We start from the raw sequence: 19,643 nt of genomic DNA on the forward strand, positions 1-19,643 counted from the left end.
GGGACCGTGTGTCCTCAAGGTGACTGTGAAGGCCGTGGTTTATCTTAAATCCTTAGGCCTTATAAAGGTAACTAACTAAAAGCCAGAATTCTAGCTGCTTTCTGGTTTACGTGCCAGTAGTAGCAGATGCGAGATACAGGAAACCACTGGGAACGCCCCCTTGCCCTTATAGTGATGATAGGAAAAAAATGCAATTAAAATAATCCAATGGCAAGAACTAAAATCTGCTCGTGAGGTAGTTTGTTAGATACGAAGCAGAGTCTTTCTGTCCTCATGTTCTCTCTCCACACCCTTGGAGAGATTGTGATATTATCATCTTGCCATTTCTGAGGAGCTAGAAATTTCATTAGAAGACATGTTATACTCAAGCTAATAGTATACTGTGGGCACTTTTAATCACAGAGGAGGCCGCTGTCCCTCTCCATTGACTGCAAATCCTACAGCATCAGTTTCCAAACATTAAAGCAAGACAATTTAGCCTGTATGAATGCCACCCTTCCTTCCAGTCCTCTCAGTTACACCAACCAGGAGTCAGTCATCCCTATCAATGCACCGGACAGGGCCAAGATACCAAGCTCCAGTGCAGCAGGTAAGCCTCCCCTCCCACTCCACACCTTTTTATAGTCTCTGAAGATAAGAAAAGGAGCAGAAGGGCTTAGGGAAAGGTAATAGTGAGAGCAAAAGACGAGGAAGAGGAGATAAGGGTAGCAAGAACAGGTGGAAAACTGTCTGAGCTGACCCCAGCTGAGAATTCTTCCTGACCACAGTTGGACATCAGCTAACAAGGTCACTGTTTGTGGTGTCCTTTTTCCTGACATGGCTATTGTGTCAGAATAAAATCACAGAATCGTAAAGTATCTGCTCCCGACTTTTTACCAGGCATAGGGCTGAGAGATGATTTGTGTGATGTATATGAAAATGCATACTGTTTTTTAGAGATAACCACTACCTGTTATAGGATTTCTAATAGCAGCATGATATTATCTCCCATTTACTTGGAATGTCTTTGGTCAGGAACAAAACTGTGCGTGTATCCTTTGATCAGAGGCTCCAAGTATCTCAGCAAGGACAGGACAATTCATGCTATGTGTTGAGCTAAACGTACCTCATCCTTTAAATGGTATTTTCAGAAAACAACTAGTTGAAGTCTTTAAAGTGTAGACAATACCAGAGACCCGCTTAAAAGTAACTTGCTATCTATTAAAATGCCAAATGCATGCTATATCTTTAGGATAAAAAAAAGTATATTAATCATGAAAGGTAATTATTAGCAGTATTAACTGTTTTGGGCTGATGTCTAATCAGTCAGGTCAGCAGTGTTTGCTCCTTTAGGAGGATGAGGTTTCCTTAGCCTGGCTAATTATTGTGTGTTTCAGATGAAAATGTGAAATGGAGAGCTAGGGGTTTTTTCCCTCCTCTGTGAAGGCTAGAGAGGATTAGCTTACTCCATTACAGAAGTATTGTTACTAGTTATTTCTGATATAATATTTCTACCAGTTTGTTTTGTATTGCTTTGGACTTATGGTCAGACGTAATCAATTTTTTGCCATGTACTAGTCATCACTCTTTTTTCCATATGTTTTTCCTTTTTACTTTATGTAATTGGTTTGGATGCACTTACCGCATTAACATAATTGGCTTACTTCGCATTTTACACCGATTTCAAGCCTTGTGTTCTGCTCAGTTGCACAGGACCATACAGACATTTGGTCATTTGAGGCAATTTGTATAGAAATTCTAGAAAAGTTTCATTCCTTGTTTGTTATTTCTTTAGGCAACTTTTTACAATAGAAGATGTAAGGTATCAAGAAATCATATTTGCATTGTAATTCTGTGAATAAAATCAACGTAGAAGTTGCAAAATTATTTGCCTGATACTATTTGTCTGGGCAGTTACTTAAGAAGATAGATCTACTTCAGATGAAGATCCACAGAACTTGATTTGTTTAATGTTATTAGCCTTTTGTTTTTACTGAAAAAGCTAATAATAGCACCAGTAATTGAGATTACTTTCTATCACAAGTCACTGTTTTTAATCACTTTTCTGAAATATACCACTGAGATGAAATTTTTCGTTTTGGAAATGCCTTCCTAAAACTTAATTTTTGGAAGGTTTCAAGGAAAAGGTTCGGTAGCTTCACAAGATGTATTTTGCACTGATTTCTTTGAGTTTTCCCACTGTTTAAATTAAAAAAAGAAAAAGCTTCTAATGCAAACTTATGCATGTGTTTTTTTCTTTGCAAGACCATGTAGTATTAACAGATAGAAAATATTAGTTCACGCATGCACATGCTGGCTAATAATCAGTGGAAAGACATTTGAGTTTCGCCACTATATTTCATTGTTCATCCCCTGCCCAGTCCCTGTTTGCTGCTGTATCTCTACTTGTCTCAAAGCAGATGGAATATTCTGGTCTAGATATTTAGACCCGAGCAGGATTCACTCTGATGCTATTCCTTTGCAGCTCTGAAACTTTCTGTGAGATCAGGTCCTGAAAGGAAGGAACAAACTGTTTTCTGAGGCCTTCAGTGTTCACGCTACTGGCTTCTGAACAGCCTGCAGGAGTAAGAGTTACCGTCTAACAGTAATGCCAATGAGTGAAGAGAACACCCTGCATGGGTCTTGGTTCCAGATGAAGACATGTGCATGTGGCTGCATGTGCTGGTGTGCTGTCTTAACATGAGGAGGAACTTCTTTACTTTGAGGGTAGTGGAGCACTGGAACAGGCTGCCCAGAGAGGTTGTGGAGTCTCCCACTCTGGAGACATCAAAACCCGCCTGGACGCTGTCCTGTGCAACCTGCTGTAGGTGACCCTGCCCTGGCTGGGGGATTGGACTAGATGATCTCCAGAGGTCCCTTCCAAACCTGACCATTCTGTGATCTGTGATTCTGTGTCCAAACTGCATTGTGTACAGTGGTCATACAGTCAATGGAGCCTTCAGATAACCACCTAGTAGGTGTTTACTTCGTGCTGAACTCACTTTTTAGGCTCTGTTGACTGTAATGACTAGATTTCTGAAGGGTTTAGGTGTCTACATAGAGAAACCTAAATTTAATTGCCTTAATTTTAAGCTGTCACTGCACTGGTGGCATCCTCAAGTGATGACTAAATGAATGAACTTTTAGCTAGAGAGCAAAGAGCTATGCCATCAGGTACTGCTGCTGAGCCGGGTAGTTGTATTGCTTCTTGCTCAGGCTGTGGTAGTTTGCAGGTAATTAACACAGTGCTGCATCATGTGTGACATAGGTGAAGTGTTTCCCACAAAGGGATACTTGGGTTCTGTCAGCACCATTTGGTATAATTATGTGATAGCAGAGACGCTTTTGTCACTTGCAGTCATCTTTCCTTGGGTCACTCTCATGGCTGCTTATAGCCCTAATAATTTTTTGGGGTATGCAGCAGAGATGGAGAGTAGCAGTAGAGTAGATGGTCAGTAACAGGGATTTTGGGCAATGGAGTTGAGGGAAAAAGACCCGTAAAGAAGGGCACGAGCAACAAGTGTGTGGAAGACGACAGGTATCTAAGAAGAAGCTGGGGATAAATAGGAAGGGCTGGACCAAGGAACAGGTTTTGAGCAAGTGTAGAAATGAAAAGGAAGCAATGTAGTAGGGCACCAAGGTTGAGAAAGGGAGAAGTTGAAGGAGACGATGAAAGAAGAAGGAAAGAGATAGAAGATGAACAGAAGCTTAATGGTTGAGTAGAAGCTGCGGAACGTAAAAGCATGACTGTTAGACAAATCAGATAATTTGCAACTGATATGTTTATTTTTGAACTTTAATATTCTATTGCTGGCATAGGGCTAGGAGGAATCTCACAGTGACGACTGGCACAGTGAGCTTCTGGGGGAATTTCTTTGATTAACAAATGAAAGAATGGAAGTTCCCTGTGAAATTATAGTCTTGGCACTCAAGTGCATTGATACATAGCAGTATGTAACAGATATTGTAGAAAATAAGACTAGGTGAGATGCTGAAGCTTACTTTGTCTATTCTGTTGACCAAAGGCCTTATCAGCTGCGTGTCTCATTCCTGGCAGATGCTTATGCAACTTGTACTTTCAAATTTCCGGTAACCAGAATTCCCCAACTACCCTCAGCAATCTGTCCTACTGTACTTACTCACAGATACTAGTTCCAGATATGCAAGCCAAATTTTCTGTTGTAGCAATTTTAAACCTTTTATTCCTTGTCCTGACTATGGTGATATAGAAAATAATTTATTCTTTTCATCTCTGTAGTTACTTTTTGCAGTCCCTTTCCAGTAGCGAAGTCTTTACTACTACCTTTTTCTCCTTTGTTCTTGCTTATTCAGATGTAAATATTGTCCCCCTGCCTGTGACAATTAAAGACAAAATATCTTTTAAACCATTCTTCAAAAGTAAGTGATTCAATCACCTTTAATCATTTGCTTACTTTTCCTTATTTTTCAAGAGATGCTGTTGTGGTCTGAACAGTATCTAGCAGTGCCTTAATTATTTTTCAAAAGGTATTTCTCTGTCCTTTGTAGGAAAAAGCTGTCACCGCCTTTTGATGATAACAAGGTGCCTTTCAACATAAAAATGTAAAATATGCCTGGTATTTTAGTTTTCATATGCCAAAATAGGTATATAAAATAGCTATTTCATCATCTTTCATTGCGTGACATTGCAGGCTATTAAGTCTACTGTGCATTTAATACATTACCACTTCCAAAATATTTTCCTTCTCTTCTTTTTTTTTTTTCTCCTTCTCTTCTGTATCTTAATACAAGGAGATGTGAGATTGCTTTTCATCATTGGTCATTGTTTATTCTCCAAGAGAAAGAACTAAAGAACTAGCATGGAATTTCTTATAAGACTTCTTCCTAGCGTCTTGCTTTGACAGTGGAAACTGGTTTTCTCTGAGGGAGTCTTCAGCAATCCTGTGACAATAATCCTAGATAGAAAGCCTGTCTTTATATCCAAGGCCATTATTGAAAATCCTCAGTATTATTTTTGCAAGACCAGAGTATGATATTTAAAAGAATTATTACCATGCTCAACCAGATTTGGACTACAAATCACCCTAGCAGTTGTGTGTTCATGCATTACTTCAGCTACTTGGTGAAATCTGTAAGTCATTGAAGAAAAATTGCATGTTTTTTTTCCCCTGAAAGCAGATAAGTTAACTTCTTTGGAACATTGAATCTAATATATTGGGTCACATCTGCTAAAAGATTATTACACTAGAAGGAGGCAATGGATAATTTATTAAAATACCCCTGCAGGGAGATAGCGGCTATCTGGTTGATATAGAGGAATGCTTGATGGTTACACTGAACGCTCCCTGGTGAATCCTTTAACAGAGGAGTAGAATGGGAGATGAAAATGATTGCTCGTTATATAATGTTTGCTGTGTTATATTGGTGCCTAGCAGCCGAATAATATTTATGTTAACAGCTCCTTTCCAGCTTTTCATATTGATCTCCTGCTGGTCTAGAGCTGATATATAATTGTGCTGAAAACGGGAAGATAATACTTTTTTGTAACAGAGGGTGGTGAAAAGGTTCTTCCAACACATCACCAAAGTCAGATATTATGAGGGGAAAGTTGTCTCATATCTTTGTGCCCCAGACTTGTAAGATTTTCATTCACATTTTCTTCTGGGCTGTTTCTGTCTCGTCTCCTTGTAAACTCAAACGAATTGTGGAAACAGTGTCCCACAGGCAGCAAGAGTTTCTTGATGGGTGGGAAAGTTTCTTCCCGTTGCCTCGAAGGAACCTCACTATTGCCATGCTTACCGAGTTTGAGAAGGACTGAATGACTACATCTTTGCATGAATACTGGAAGTTAGAAAGCTGACAAATAGCTGTCCTTACTGAATACACAGTTTCTATGTAACTGGCCAGTCTTAAAGATTTTCATTCATGCCATAGGAACTGAGGATTGACATTTTAGTTGTGGTTTATGTCATTTCTTGTATGTACAGCCTCCTACCTAAAGAACAGGAACAAACTGAGTGTTTGGTGGTGATGTCCAGCTGGAAGCTCCCCAGATCACGTACCCAGAGGAACTGGCGTTCTTCAGTTTTCCTGCTAACAACAAATGACAGCTTCAGGTAGCAGCTGTGGGCTCAACCAACCTGAAAAGCCGCCGGGGACACTTGCTTTTATTCGCTCCTTGGGCTGATGTATCTGGGTTCATCCACACCTACTGTTGAGCAAGCCAGGCCTTAGAAATAGCAATGGTTTCTTGAAAAAGTGAGCTGGCATATTTTCTGAAAAAAAAAAAAACACCCCACAAACAAACCAAAAACCAAAACAACAAAAAAAAAAACCACAAGGCACAACAAATGTTTTGCATCTTATGATGTTATGTCAGAAAATTCTGTCCATACCTGCTAGTCGCTGTGGACTCAAGGTCTTGGGTGGAAGGATCCTTGCTCTCATGATGCGAGCTGGTTCTGTGAGTTCTGCTGGATTCAAGGCGTATGAACACTTGGAACAGAGCCAGTGCTGTGTTCCTTAATCATTATCATCATTAACTGCATGAAAATGCAGTAAAGACACCACTTTCCTATAAAATGGTTAATATTAAAGTAAGACATAGTAAGACTGGAATCGGCCACAGACTGAAATGCATTTCTACTATATTCTCTATGGGGAATGAAGAAAGGTCGTGAAAACCATCTATGTTATTATTTTAAAAAATAAGTAAAGCAAAGCATCTCTGGTCAGTTCAGTTCCACGATAACTACACTCCTTCAGTGCGTTATTGTGTGCTTGAGTATAAGTGCTTGATTTAAAGTCATAGGTTACAATGAAACCCTGAATTGTTTAGGGGAGCAAAACCACTGTATTAAAGTATGCTATTTGGTGGTTTATCCTGAAAAAGGAGTAAACTCCTGTATGTCAGACAGGTTTTTTCCTTCTTACCTTCTTGGTAGCTAATGCCTTGGAAAATTAGAGTCACTTCTATTATAAGAAGGATCAACAGGGATATAATAATCCTAATGCACTGCTTCTTTAGTACCTTTCCTTTATAGATCTGAAGACATTTTTATATTTAAAGCTTCATACGACCTTTGTGAATAAGTAAATGGAATTTAGCTTCAATCCTGCTTAAACTCTATTTCCCCCCTGCCCCTGAAAAGCAGTAGTGTCTCTTTAGCTGTGCATACCAGTACTGCAGAATAGTTTCTAAAGGTAATGTAAGAAAAACTGCCTTGGTGCAGAGCTGTCTGAGTTCAGTGTTGAACACGACAGTAAAAGTCTTACACAGAAAGGATCAAAGGTGGTCAAGTTTTTTTTATCTGATACAAAGCAGCTCTGACTCATGAGATCCTCTAATGCTTGGATGGGGTTAGCATTGGTTTAACATTAACTGAGGTGTTGCTCTTTCTCTGAGGCTTAGCGCAAACGAAGTGATTTGTCTGCCTAAAGCTCTGTGTAGGATCGGGGTCTCAGAGAGAAAATATTTAATGAATCATGAGCACAGCTTCCAGCAGCACGTGGTGGCTCTTGTCATCCCCAAACACCGCACCTGAGGACTTAGGAAGCAGAATCAAACGTGACTAGTTGCAATACTTTATAGCAGTTACTCAAAATACTTGCTGCAGTATTGCAGCAATCTTGTGATGTTAAGCTGTACGGTGTTTGGGTTTAGCTTTATACGTACTGGTTACGGTGTTCCGTTCAAGCTTCTACAAACAAAAGAATAATTTTACCTCTTTTCATGCTATTTGTCCGTAGAGGGGGAAAACCAGTAATGCATAATTTAAGCAAAAATATGTGCTACTAATTACAGATATACATAACTAGTAGTTACTTGTGTCAGCCAATATGTATTTCCCTTCCTTGTGTCAGAAAAGGGTTGGTTTTTTAATTAAGTGCAAAAGCAAAGTTTAGCTGTAGCAAATGTGGAGAAAAGCAGATATCTGCTGTCATATCCTTCAGTAGTGTAGTTGCATTTTTTTAACATCTAGTATACTTAATGCAACCAAATAGACATTGTTTAAGAGTGAACTGCTATGAAATAAAGAGTGGTTTAAATTGACACAATTTACTTCAATTTGCTTCAAACACAATGGACTTTACACAATTTACTTCCCGACGGGCTGGTTCCAAACCACTGCTGCTCTGCTACTGTGTGACAGCTTACTAAGCTGTGAAAACTTAATCGCTTAAAGAGGCCTTGATCAGACATTTCAGTGTTAAAAGCATTTTCAGCAGAAAAAAAAGTTGGATAACGTGACTTTTTCAGTCCCTCCTACCCTGAGTAACTATGTTTTCTATCAATGCTTCTAATGGTTTTGGACAAAGTAGGAGACATACATAGGCACAAGCTTAGAAATTATTAACATTTTCTGGTAATTATATTTTTCATAATACCATACAAATATGGAAAAATAACAGTTCTTTCTGTTCTCCCCTGTCAATTGAACCGTTTGGAAAAAAATCCTTGAATATATGATGTGAAAAATCTTTATCAAAAACTGGACTGCAAAATTATTCAGTTTGAATGGCTGAAGATTGCTTTTCCATACAGGACTTTGTGATTGTAATAAGTAAGAAATCAATTTCTTTTCAGTGTATTTTGAAATTGCCTTATTTGAAAATAGTACACTTCACCGGCACAGCACTAGTCTCTGGTTAAAGGTTACTCCAAACAATTGCTGTGAAATGCAAAAGTAGTAACGAACTGTGTGTTTTTAAACCTCTTCCAGCTAAAAAGAAAAAGAAGCCAAAGCTCTTAAACAAGTTTGATAAGACCATTAAAGCTGAACTAGACGCTGCAGAAAAATTACGTAAAAAAGTAAGTTTTGAACATTTCCCTCGGGACTGTAAATAGTGGATAAAAATGCATACAATAAAAATTAACTTAGAAAAAAGGAAAATTACTTTTAGTTTACTTTCTGTGAAATTAACTTCTTAAAATTAAATATTCAGTGCATGTTTGTCCTTCAAGTTTCATTTCCGTTGGATAGTTTATCTTAATTTTTTTAAAGTCATGAGTGTATGTGTATTCATGTGCATTTGCTCACTTTAAACCCTGAAAAAATTTAGCTTATCTATTGAATTCCTATTATCAAAAAACTGCTTAAATTAATCACATGGAACAGGGTTAGATCTGTCCTATCACCCTTGTCCATTTGAGTCTGGAAGTCAACTATTATCAAAGATCTTAGATAATATAAGCATGTTAATTTGGATCTCTCAGTAAGTGTTCACACACTTTGTGAGCATTAGGTGCAAATCTTTGCTGTAGGCGTTGTTTCTGCTGGAATTCTGTGTGTGTCCCATGAGTGTCTGCTCCCGTACAGCTGCTTACAGCATGAAGCAGATGTTCCTGCTTCTCACCAGTGGCAGCAAGACCTTAACATCAAGCAGTCACTTTTGATAGTTTTGAATTTAATAATTCAAAAATTGACTGTGAAAAACAAAAAATCCCCCAACAATAAACAAAAAATCTTCAGTCATCTCCTCTGATAGCCTCCTATTTTATTATTTTATTTGAATGTTTCAGAAAACAAGACCTTTGCAGAGGTGTCCCTTTTCCAGATGTGAGATTAAATAGTGAAGCAAGACTGTGTGACTGTTAGAAATGAAAGACCTTAAGTCTTTTGGATGTAAACCTTGTAAAAACTCTGGTATGCCTTGCAGACAGTCCTAGCACATGGAGGACAACTGCAGGTCTTTGTTCCGCTCCGAATTTGAGATGACTGAGCAATGAGATATGTCATTTTCAGTACAGTACAATAAAAAACATTGTGATCACTGAAAGTGTGGGATAAGTCTCCATTTTCAGAAGACTGACTGTGCAGATTTAGCTTTATATTGCCATCCATGCAGCTCCAGAGTTCCTGTAGGTCTATGATGGGGCTGAAGGTCTACTATGTAGACAGCCCTAACCTCAGGCTGCCTCTGCTGCTGCTTTTCACTAGGAGCCTTGTCTACATGTTATAATACAAAAATAAAAAGCGTTTTCATGCTTCTTGTTACTTAAAGAATTGGTTGATCAGAGAAAGGCATAACAGAAACTTTTCATGAGCCTATCAGGTCAGTTGGCTGACTCTCTTTTTCTGCCTATGTCTCTTGGTGAGTTGCAGACCATCACGCTTGTCTTGTAGGAAGCAGGATAAATTTAGTAACACATCAGACATATATAATATTTGAAGATAGCAAGACAGTTGTGTATAATAAACCCTCATATTTATAAAGCTGTAAGAGTTGGAAGTGGCAGCAAGATCTGATGCCAAATTTTGCTGAGCAGTGCTCACCTCCTATTTAATAGTACAGCTGGTTCTTCTCAACTTCCATCTTTACTTGCTAGTCAGCATCAACCATCAGAACACCATAGTTATATTTGGACTTCGTATGGGACAGCGAAGAGACACAGAGCATGTGAGGTGTCCTGAGGGACATCATTATTCAAAACATTTGGAGAAAACAGCCATACACTATGGATGAGTTTAGTATTTCCCCTAGAAGAACAATAGTTATGATACTGTTGGTCACGTGAGGTATGCAGAGAGGAAATTTCTAGGTATGGATAGAACTTGCTTTCTATTCTCTGTTACATTCAGTTTGGATTTTGTTATTAGCAATAGAATCTTTACATTTTGATATAGACAGATTATTTTCATCTCTGCGTTTTTTCCAGACAACAAAGGGAAAGTGAGTAAAATAAAACCAAAGTTATTAATTTTAACCTTGGAAAGTGGATAATATTATTTCATAAATAATGACAATGACTTTCTCTTAAATAAGCAGGCAATCCCCCCAAAAGTGGAAAAAAATGAAAACTGTTGATTCAGTCTGCATTTTTTTTGTTTTGTTTTTGGCTTTTAATTGGGGAAACTAATGTGTTATTAGGTCATGCATCCTTCGGCATTTTTATTAGCCAGAATGGCTGATAAATAACTCTGCCTTCCAGGGAAAAGTTGAAGAAGCTCTAAGGGCCTTTGAAGTGTTAGTGAATCAATATCCACAGAGTCCTCGAGCAAGATACGGGAAAGCACAGGTACTAAAAAAAAGCCATAAATGTTAAAAAGGGTTTATTTTATCTTTTTTTTTTAACAATAGAGTTCTAAACCCCAGTCAGACTTAATTTATAATTTTATGGATGTTTCCTAAGGAAAAAAAGAATTACGTGATCTGTCATATTGTATCTGTTTCAGTCCTTTGTCCTTCCCAGTTACTTTGGGAACTCCTGTCTTTAGTCTAGTGAAAGTATTGTAAAAAACACAAAAATAAGATACATCCTGTAGATGTCATGAAAATTATCAGATGAACGGGTAAGAGAGAAATCCCATCTACTGTCCTAGTGCAGGAACAACAGGCAGAACTTGGTTGTTACATACTGTTTGCTGGAGCTGGTAAATCAACACATCAGTCAAATCTGGGCTAAATGCTGCTTTTTGCTTAGTGGAAATAGGGAAGGGGATTTGGAGTTTTTATAGAGTGTTAAAGGATAAAGAACCCAAATTCATAGGCAAGGACACTTAATTAGCCTTTTCTTGTGGAGTAAGTTCTATTTCAGGTGTTCTCATCCAAAAATAGAGAAAGCATTGGAAAATAAGCTCTGCATTCATAGTACTTGTGAGCTGTGTTGGGATATCTCAGAAGAGAATAATCCTTGTATTTTCATAAATAGTAGAATAATCCCACTACACTAGATGTAATAAAAGACTGCTCGAATTCCTGTTAATCAAGACGAGCAAAGTGAAATCTTCTTCTTAGAAGGGAATTGTGCTGTTATACAATTAATGAGGCACTTGAATTGGAGTCCCAACCAGTTTTCACGTGGTTAATAATAGTCATGCTAAAACCAAAGCCATGATTATCCAAAAAACTATCACACAAGCACTTGATACACAGCAGACCAAATACTTTAGTGTTCTGTGTGAGGGATAGTTTGCTGAACTATTTGCCTTCTTATGATAGGAGACCACTTCAGTTAATATATGTGATGGACTTAAGTCTGTTAACTTACACTTTTAATATTTACCTTTTTAATGAATCTACTCATTATATTTAAGAGAATATATGTTTCCTGCCTTCTCATGAGCTCACTGCTTTTAGGGCATAGGGCAGATCATTGAAGCCAGCTGTGAAGCTTATTCTCATTCAGAATTCCCGCCAGTGACACAACTTCCCTTGTCCCTTTACAACAATTCGTAGTCTGTCCCTTTAGAACAATTTGTAGTCACAATCTACTACTTCAGTAATGCTACAGACCAAGATCTGAAGCCATAATTAGTATAAACTTTCTGGGAACATATAAAAACAACTATAAATTAATTTCCATTTTCAGTAGCATTTGTAGGCTCATACAAGTCTCTTTATTGAACAGTCATATTAACACAACCAATGGCAATTATTGAGTCCAGTATGCGTAAGTTGAAGCTGTTTGAAGGAATGGGAAAATCATGAGCTTCACGGACAGATGGATTACTCTTAGGATTTACATTGTAACACCATATTACTGTTAAATTCAAATTTTCTCTCTCTCATTACTAACTAATGGTAAAACTGCAGAGAATGGTGTAAGGGTAAAGGCCAGGAATTCACCACAAGAGTGTACCTCTCCATTTGTATGAGCCATGCTAATTTTGGAGATTCAGTTTCTAATAGGACATTAGGATTCATTTTTCTGGATCTTAAGGCAAATGTTTTCCCTAAAATTCTGCAAAAACCTTCATAATCAGAAGACGTTTTCAGAAATTTGAACAATTCCCAATTTGATTTCTGGAGCTACACTTAGGCTAGATGAAAAAAAAAATCTTCTACAGAAATTGTTAACACCTTTAAGGCTGAAAAGAAGAATAAATAGATCTTAAACCTCCTTATATGATTTGTAGCATGGGTACTGGTGAATGTATGCAGACTTTAGGTTGACAATTTTTGCCTCTTGCTTATGTATCTTTCACTATTTTTTGCCCTGCAATTCCCTCAAAAAAAGGAAAAGCAAATTTCCTAGTGAATGTACATATAATAATATATATAAAATATGTAAAATACCTCTTCAAACTGATTTCCAAAGTTATCTCTGAAATCAACTGATGAACTGTTTGACTGAGTAACCATATTGTTTGGCATTTCCCATATTCAAAGTAGCCTGAGGAGGTGAAAAGTAAAGGACAGAAGTACAAAAAGATTCCAGATATTAACTACTTGCTACAGCATACGCAATTAGCACAGTTGAAGCTGTTTCAACTAATGTGTGTGTGTTGATAAAACAGTTAATTTAGTGAGACCAACAAGAGTTTCTGCACCTGCAGCGCTTGTGATGCACCTACACCTTGTTCTGCTAATTGACTTAAGAAAGAACATAAGCCAATAAAAATAAATGTATTTGGGAAGAATGCGTTAAACACATAAAAATGCATACATTTATATAAACAATGTGAGGTAATGCTTTAAAAATTCAGAATTTGAGATTATGCTCCCAGGTGCCGCCCCGGGTGCCGCCCTCCGGCCGCCCACTTACCGGGTGCGCAGCGAATCTCGCTGCGCTCTTTCACAGCTCCTTTAGAACTGCCGCGGGTGGTGCTGGCTCCGCCCCTGCCGCGTCAGCAGCCCTGCCCCCAGGCTGCCGGTTTTGACACAAACACGAGGGCGAGCTTGTCGCTTTCTCCGGCTTTGAAAAGCCCCAAAAGAGCCCCTTGCCGGCCCTTTTCGCCTCCGATCCCCTTCCCCAGTGCGGACTTACCTACACTGGAGCTGGTCTCCTCGGCGAGAAGGAAGAATGCGTTAAACACATAAAAATGCATACATTTATATAAACAATGTGAGGTAATGCTTTAAAAATTCAGAATTTGAGATTTTTTTTTTCAGTTATTTTTTCAGATTTTTTTTTCAGTTGTGGAAACAAATTGTGAAAATGCCACACCACAGGTGAAATCAGTAGTAGCTTCCATTGGCTTCACTGAAGCTGTAATTTCACAGCAGAGATCTCATATATCCTTTGGTCTGCTCCTGAATTTGATGAACAAATTTAAGTTCTGAAAGAGTTGTAGCCTAGATATTCTATCAACGTATGCAAGAGTAAAGCCTAATTAGTTTTCTAAGAAAAAGTGTAAATTTGTGTCAGAATATATGAAAGAAGTGTTTGTTGGTGTGTTTTGATCTGTGTATTGCTGCCAGTGTGAGGCTTAGCATGCGAATGTTCTTTAGAATGTTCTTTACATTTCTTCCATATTATTAAAACAGATTGCTTCGTTTACTTTCGCAAGCAGAAATTATGACTTCTACAAATGTTAACCAAAAATCTGCATTAATGTATGGTTTAGGTGCAAATTTTTTCGTACTTATGCTTTCAAACACTTTGCAGGAAACAAGAATTAACAGTAATTCTAATCTGCCTTACCATAAAGCACAACCAAATTAGTTTTCCATTGTTATGCCAAAATTATATAAGTTAAAGATAATTCTAGAGTTTTTCCCATAGTTTAACAATTGCATAGTTTGCCTTTTGAAAAAACAAAGTTATTTTTAATACTAATGGATTACTATGTGTTCTAATAATGGTTTTGTGATTCTTTCTAGTCTGAAGATGACTTAGCTGAGAAAATGAGAAGCAATGAGATGCTGCAGAAAGCCATCAACACGTATGATGAGGTGGTTAGTCTACCGAATGTCCCTTCAGATCTGATAAAACTGAGCTTGAAACGAGAAGCAGACAGGCAGCAGTTTCTTGGTAAGATTTGAGGATGGTGTAAAAACTATGGAAGTTGTGTGAGCAAGACTTTGAAAAGATCACAAAGGACTTAAAAGTGCCAATTCCATTGAATTTTCAGTAGAACTTGTGTTCCTAATCTCTGAAATGCTTATGAAAAATATTTTAAAATTCTTTAAAATTTTTCTAGGGAACTAGTGTATATAATTGCTTGTATGATAACAGTGCCTGTAGACAGCAGTGCGCTAGGTGCTATGAGAAGCTGTGGTGAGAAGTGGTCAAAAAATTTTTATTGACCGAGAAACAAGAAAATGTATGTCTTTTTCTGCTGAAGCAGAGGGAAATCATGAGGAAATTAATGGCATACATGGAGTAAACATACCTAGAGTAAACTTTCAGTAAACATAGAGAAGAACGAAGTTGAACTCGGGGATAACATCCGAAAGTTTAGATCTCAATTCTGTGATGTACGAGAGGAGCTGATTAGAACATAAGGCACAGCCAGCTTTGGTGGAGAAAGAGTTCTGTTCCCATGGGCTGGATTTTAATATCAACTTGTTTTGATCTTGCTGTTCTTCTGCAAGACCTTCTTTAGGAGGTCAAGGAAAGTACTTAATTGTAAGCATGTAAAGCGTGGTTAATTTCATAGTGGAAATATAGTGGAACTATTGGTTAATCCTAGAAACGTGTCTAATTACTTAATCAATTAAGACTAGGTTTATTTTGATATGTTTGCCTAGTTTTGTTGAGCACTTTGACAGCTGTGTAGGAGAGAGCAACCAAAGCTTAAATAATGTTTTTACCACTACACTGTGAACAGTTCTCCACTAGAGGCTACCATAACACTGCATGATATGCATTTGCAGTGATTTCCTGAAGTATTCCTTGTACAGCTACACCCCCGGTGACAACCAAGCAGTTGAGTATGCTCTTATCTGCACACGTTTTTTTTCAAGTTCTGCTTCTTGATTGTTAGTGAAAGTGGAACAGCTGCCTCTGATTTATGTTTTCTTAGATGTTGTGTAGGTGTCTTGCTGCTGTTACTCATATCTGTAGTTGTAATTAAGTCTTATTCCATCAAATTAGGTCGCATGAGAGGTTCCCTGGTTACTTTACAGAAGTTAGTTCAGCTGTTTCCCAGTGATACTTCATTCAAGAATGACCTTGGTGTTGGTTACCTCTTGATAGGAGATAACAGCAATGCCAAGAAAGTATATGAAGAGGTAAGCTTCCCTTCCAGCCAAGGAGAAAAATTACTTGCAGTCATATGTACATTCGAAAGACTATCTGCTTTTAACTTTTTTATTTGTTAAACACTTTGCATGTCTGATTTTGAAGGGTTAACATAGGTATGGTTTTTTTATAGTGCAGTTCTTAATTATCTTCTAATTTTTATTCAGATTTCCCAATACATGACAGTAACGTTTTTTTTTCTCATAGACAGAGAAATGCAGATGTTTTTTATATGCTTGATAATATTTGATTTCTTATACCTTCTGGTAGCCAGGTTTGGAATATATTGACAATGCATATAGATGTAGTGCACAACAGAAAAAAAGATATCTTATCTGCAAGACATAGAAATCAGAAGTACCTGTTTCTTTACAGGTACACCGTCTCTAACCATGTGATAAAGTAGTTTAGTACTCAACATAGCTATTTAACCTTTGGTTTTTCATTATTTTTGTAAGCAGCCTCAATTCTTTTTTTCTTTCATGATGCTTGTCGTGTGGACAGTTCATTGGATTTATATTGCTATCTTATATATGGTTATCAAGCTGGGGAAGGTTCACTGCCAGGAAGGGCCACTCTGCTCCTGTGATCTGGAAACCCAGTTAACATCTGGAAACTGACAGATGAGGAGCTTGACGTCACTGGTAGAGCGCAAGCTGTCAGCACCACATCTGAGATGGTCTTGTTGATGTTGGCACGCTTGTTGCAGTGCTTGTTTAGTACAGCCATAGTAGGTTAATTGACTGGTTATGTAGCCTGAGGACGGGTCAGCATGACTAGTACCACCTCCTGAGAATAAAGGCCCAGTTTTCCGTCCCCCACATCTGGGAGTCTAAGGGGATTCTTATCTCAGGTGGTTTCTCAAAGAGAAGGAGAACATTCAGCCACATGGTTGGAAGCAGGAGCTGAACCCTAGTAATACCTTTTTTTTTTTTCTCAAGCCTCTCTGGTAGTCTCAGATGTTGCCAGAATAATGTTTGCTTTGCTATGTTGGCTACATTGTAGGTCCCTCCATAAAACATTTCTGTTCAATAATTTTTGGCCTGCTGTCAAAATTTCTCAGGGGATTGGAAACATCAGCTTTTAAAGACTGAATATATTAACCAAACCTGCTTCTCAAGCTGCAAGGTACTTGAAAAAACCAAAGCCATACATTTGGGCAAGATTTTCCTTTGCAATTTTTCAGTATTTTGCTGCAAACAATATAGATGCTGCAATTTCTTAATATCAATGATCACAGGACTTTTTTATAAATGAAAGAAGGTAATGAATTTGCTATATAATTACTTTGATACAGAGCTTGATATACTTCAGAAGAAGCATATACTGCTCTCATTAAGAACAAATATACAAAATAAGAACTGGTCTGCTTTTAATACGTTGTTTTCCATGCTTCCATAGAATCCAGTGTAATTAATCTGGTTTGCAGTTCACTAACCACTGAAATAGAATAGAACATAGTGGTGTTCTGTCCTTGTAAAAGAGCAACAAACAAATCCCTTTTAAAAAGAGTTGGATTTATTCTTTTCAAAAAATCATGTGGGTTTTGTCCATATTCTGGCTATCACTCAGGCTGAATTCCAACACATTAATATAAATTTTTTGTTGTTGTAATTCAGGATAAATTTGCATAAAGAATTTTAAGAAAGGAAACATAGCCAAAGAAACGGGGAGAAGCTCATGTGTACCTGCTTTGTTTCTTGGTTATACTGAAGGCTTCTTACATGATTTTGGGCAGATTGCTTAGGGGCCATATGGTCTGCTCTTGAGTGCTTCACTCAGCTGTTGCGATGCATATTTAGAAAGTGATTGGCATATGGTTTGGAGCTTCTACCATAGGTGCTCAGGCTCTGTGCATAGTCAATAAAGAGAGGGTCAAACTGTGAAGTGTGGTTCTGAGGGCCTCCAGGAGACATCTTCCTCTTCCCACGATTCTTGAAAAACCTGGGAAACTTCTGTACTGTAATTAAATCCTTCTTCTCACTAGTGTAGGACAAATTAGTCATTTGATAGAAAAAATGTAAGAGAGCATGCACAGACAAGAGCATGAACTCAGTGCTGCACAGTAGATGCCTCCAATATTTATGAATCCTGGGTTCTGGTTCCCACTGTAAGGATGTTCATACATCCTTATTCACTTATTCAAGCTTTCTTTAATGCAGAAGGCATGGACATCTAGGAAGAGAGAGCAGAGCTCAGGACACATCCTCAAGAGAACATACCCCTTGTTCGACTAAACACTCAAGCTTTTTGCTGATTCCCCTCTGGTCCCATTCTTTTCTACGTGGTTGTCTAACTTCTTGTGTGTGTGGTACTTGTTTCTGCTCCTCAGGCAAGCTCCCAAGTAGTTGAACGCTCTGCTGTGCAGGAGAATCTAGACTCCAAATTTCCCGTTTCCTGGGAGTCTGCTAGATTCTTGGGCAAAAGGTACCGGTGTCCTCCCTTGCTTCCTGCTGTAATTTTTCAATCTTAACTCAGCGTTATCAGTTTGTTTTAAGCATGGGCTGAGCATGCGCAACAAGCTGGACCCTTCACAGACACTGTCCTCCACTGTGGGATTACAGTATATACCATTTCAGACCAGACTAACTGTAGCTGGCATCATCTCCAAGGAACTGAGTAGATGCCCAAGGAATCCTAGTGAATGAAAACTTTCTGCTTTACATTTAGTAGCCAGTTTAATTATTTTGTATTCAATTCTTGTCTTTTTTGTATAACCAGATTTAAAAATTGGGAACCAATCAAAATTGTTTTAAAATTATTTTCCCCAAATTTGTTATATCTTAGCAGCTGTTCAGGTGTTATATTCAAAAGTCTTAAATACGATATGTTCCTTCTTTTAGCTACAGAAGCGATGTGTATAAACACTGAACTTCAGATTAAGAGAGTTTTGTATGTACAGCTGTAGTGTGGTATAGTTTAACTGATACAAAACACACTTTGCTATTATGCATTTACTAGACTTTGTGCTGAACCACAAATGGAAAATGGTGCTCAATTGGAGAGGATTTTTGTTTTGCCTAATATTAAAGTATTTTCTTTTGAACATTACACTTAAGGACATGGAAACATAACATTAAAAGTAGTCCTAGTAGAATTCAGAGCTATTTTTATTTTCAAAGAAAACATAACATTAAAAGTAGTCCTAGTAGAATTTAGAGCTATTCTTGTTTTCAAAGATCTACCGATTATGATAAAATACAGTGGAAGAGAATTTTATAAGACCAGTTACTCTGCTAACAGCACATTTTCTGCCTGCCATGCTGAGGCATGTCTGCATGGCTCAGTGCAACGTTATATAGACACGCACAAGCCAGCTCTGATTGAGCTATCTCAGGTACCAAAAGCAGAATATCCACATTAACACAGTACTCTGCCCTGGCTAATTAGCCATTGATAGCCCCAGAGGTTAATTTCTATATTCATGATTAATATTTAATGGGCTATGAGCAGTTTAGTAAAACTTATTTCTAAACATAATTAATATTGCATGCAGCAACAGCAACAGAGTAATACAATTTACATTAAATACTTCCAGTGTAATTTCTACTGATTGTATCTCTTCGCTTCACTTTAGGGGCTTTGAATGTAGATCATGCCTTAATGCAACTCGGCACAGTTTAAATGAAGTGTAATACAGAAAATTCTATTCTGTCTTAATTAATCAGATAGCTTTATCCTATAGTTAAAGGAACTGTAACGAAATTATATGGCTAATAAATATTTCTGTCAGTCATTTTATTTTACCCTGCAGGTACAGATCCTTGGATCAAAA

The 19,643-nt window shown here is 37.8% G+C and overlaps 1 protein-coding gene across 1 annotated transcript in view; it reads left to right on the forward strand.

Annotated features, from left to right (window-relative positions):
• Positions 1-19,643, forward strand: part of ASPH (aspartate beta-hydroxylase) — a 102,809-nt gene that overhangs the window by 57,256 nt on the left and 25,910 nt on the right. Inside the window, exons 17-20 of the mRNA XM_009889784.1 lie at positions 8,682-8,770; positions 10,892-10,978; positions 14,506-14,656; positions 15,722-15,858. Of these exons, the coding sequence (XP_009888086.1) occupies positions 8,682-8,770; positions 10,892-10,978; positions 14,506-14,656; positions 15,722-15,858 (464 nt within the window). The remainder of the gene's footprint in view (positions 1-8,681; positions 8,771-10,891; positions 10,979-14,505; positions 14,657-15,721; positions 15,859-19,643) is intronic.

The sequence above is a fragment of the Charadrius vociferus genome, unplaced genomic scaffold (genome assembly GCF_000708025.1).
Source record: "Charadrius vociferus isolate BGI_N301 unplaced genomic scaffold, ASM70802v2 scaffold167, whole genome shotgun sequence".
NCBI classification, from domain to species: Eukaryota; Metazoa; Chordata; class Aves; order Charadriiformes; family Charadriidae; genus Charadrius; species Charadrius vociferus.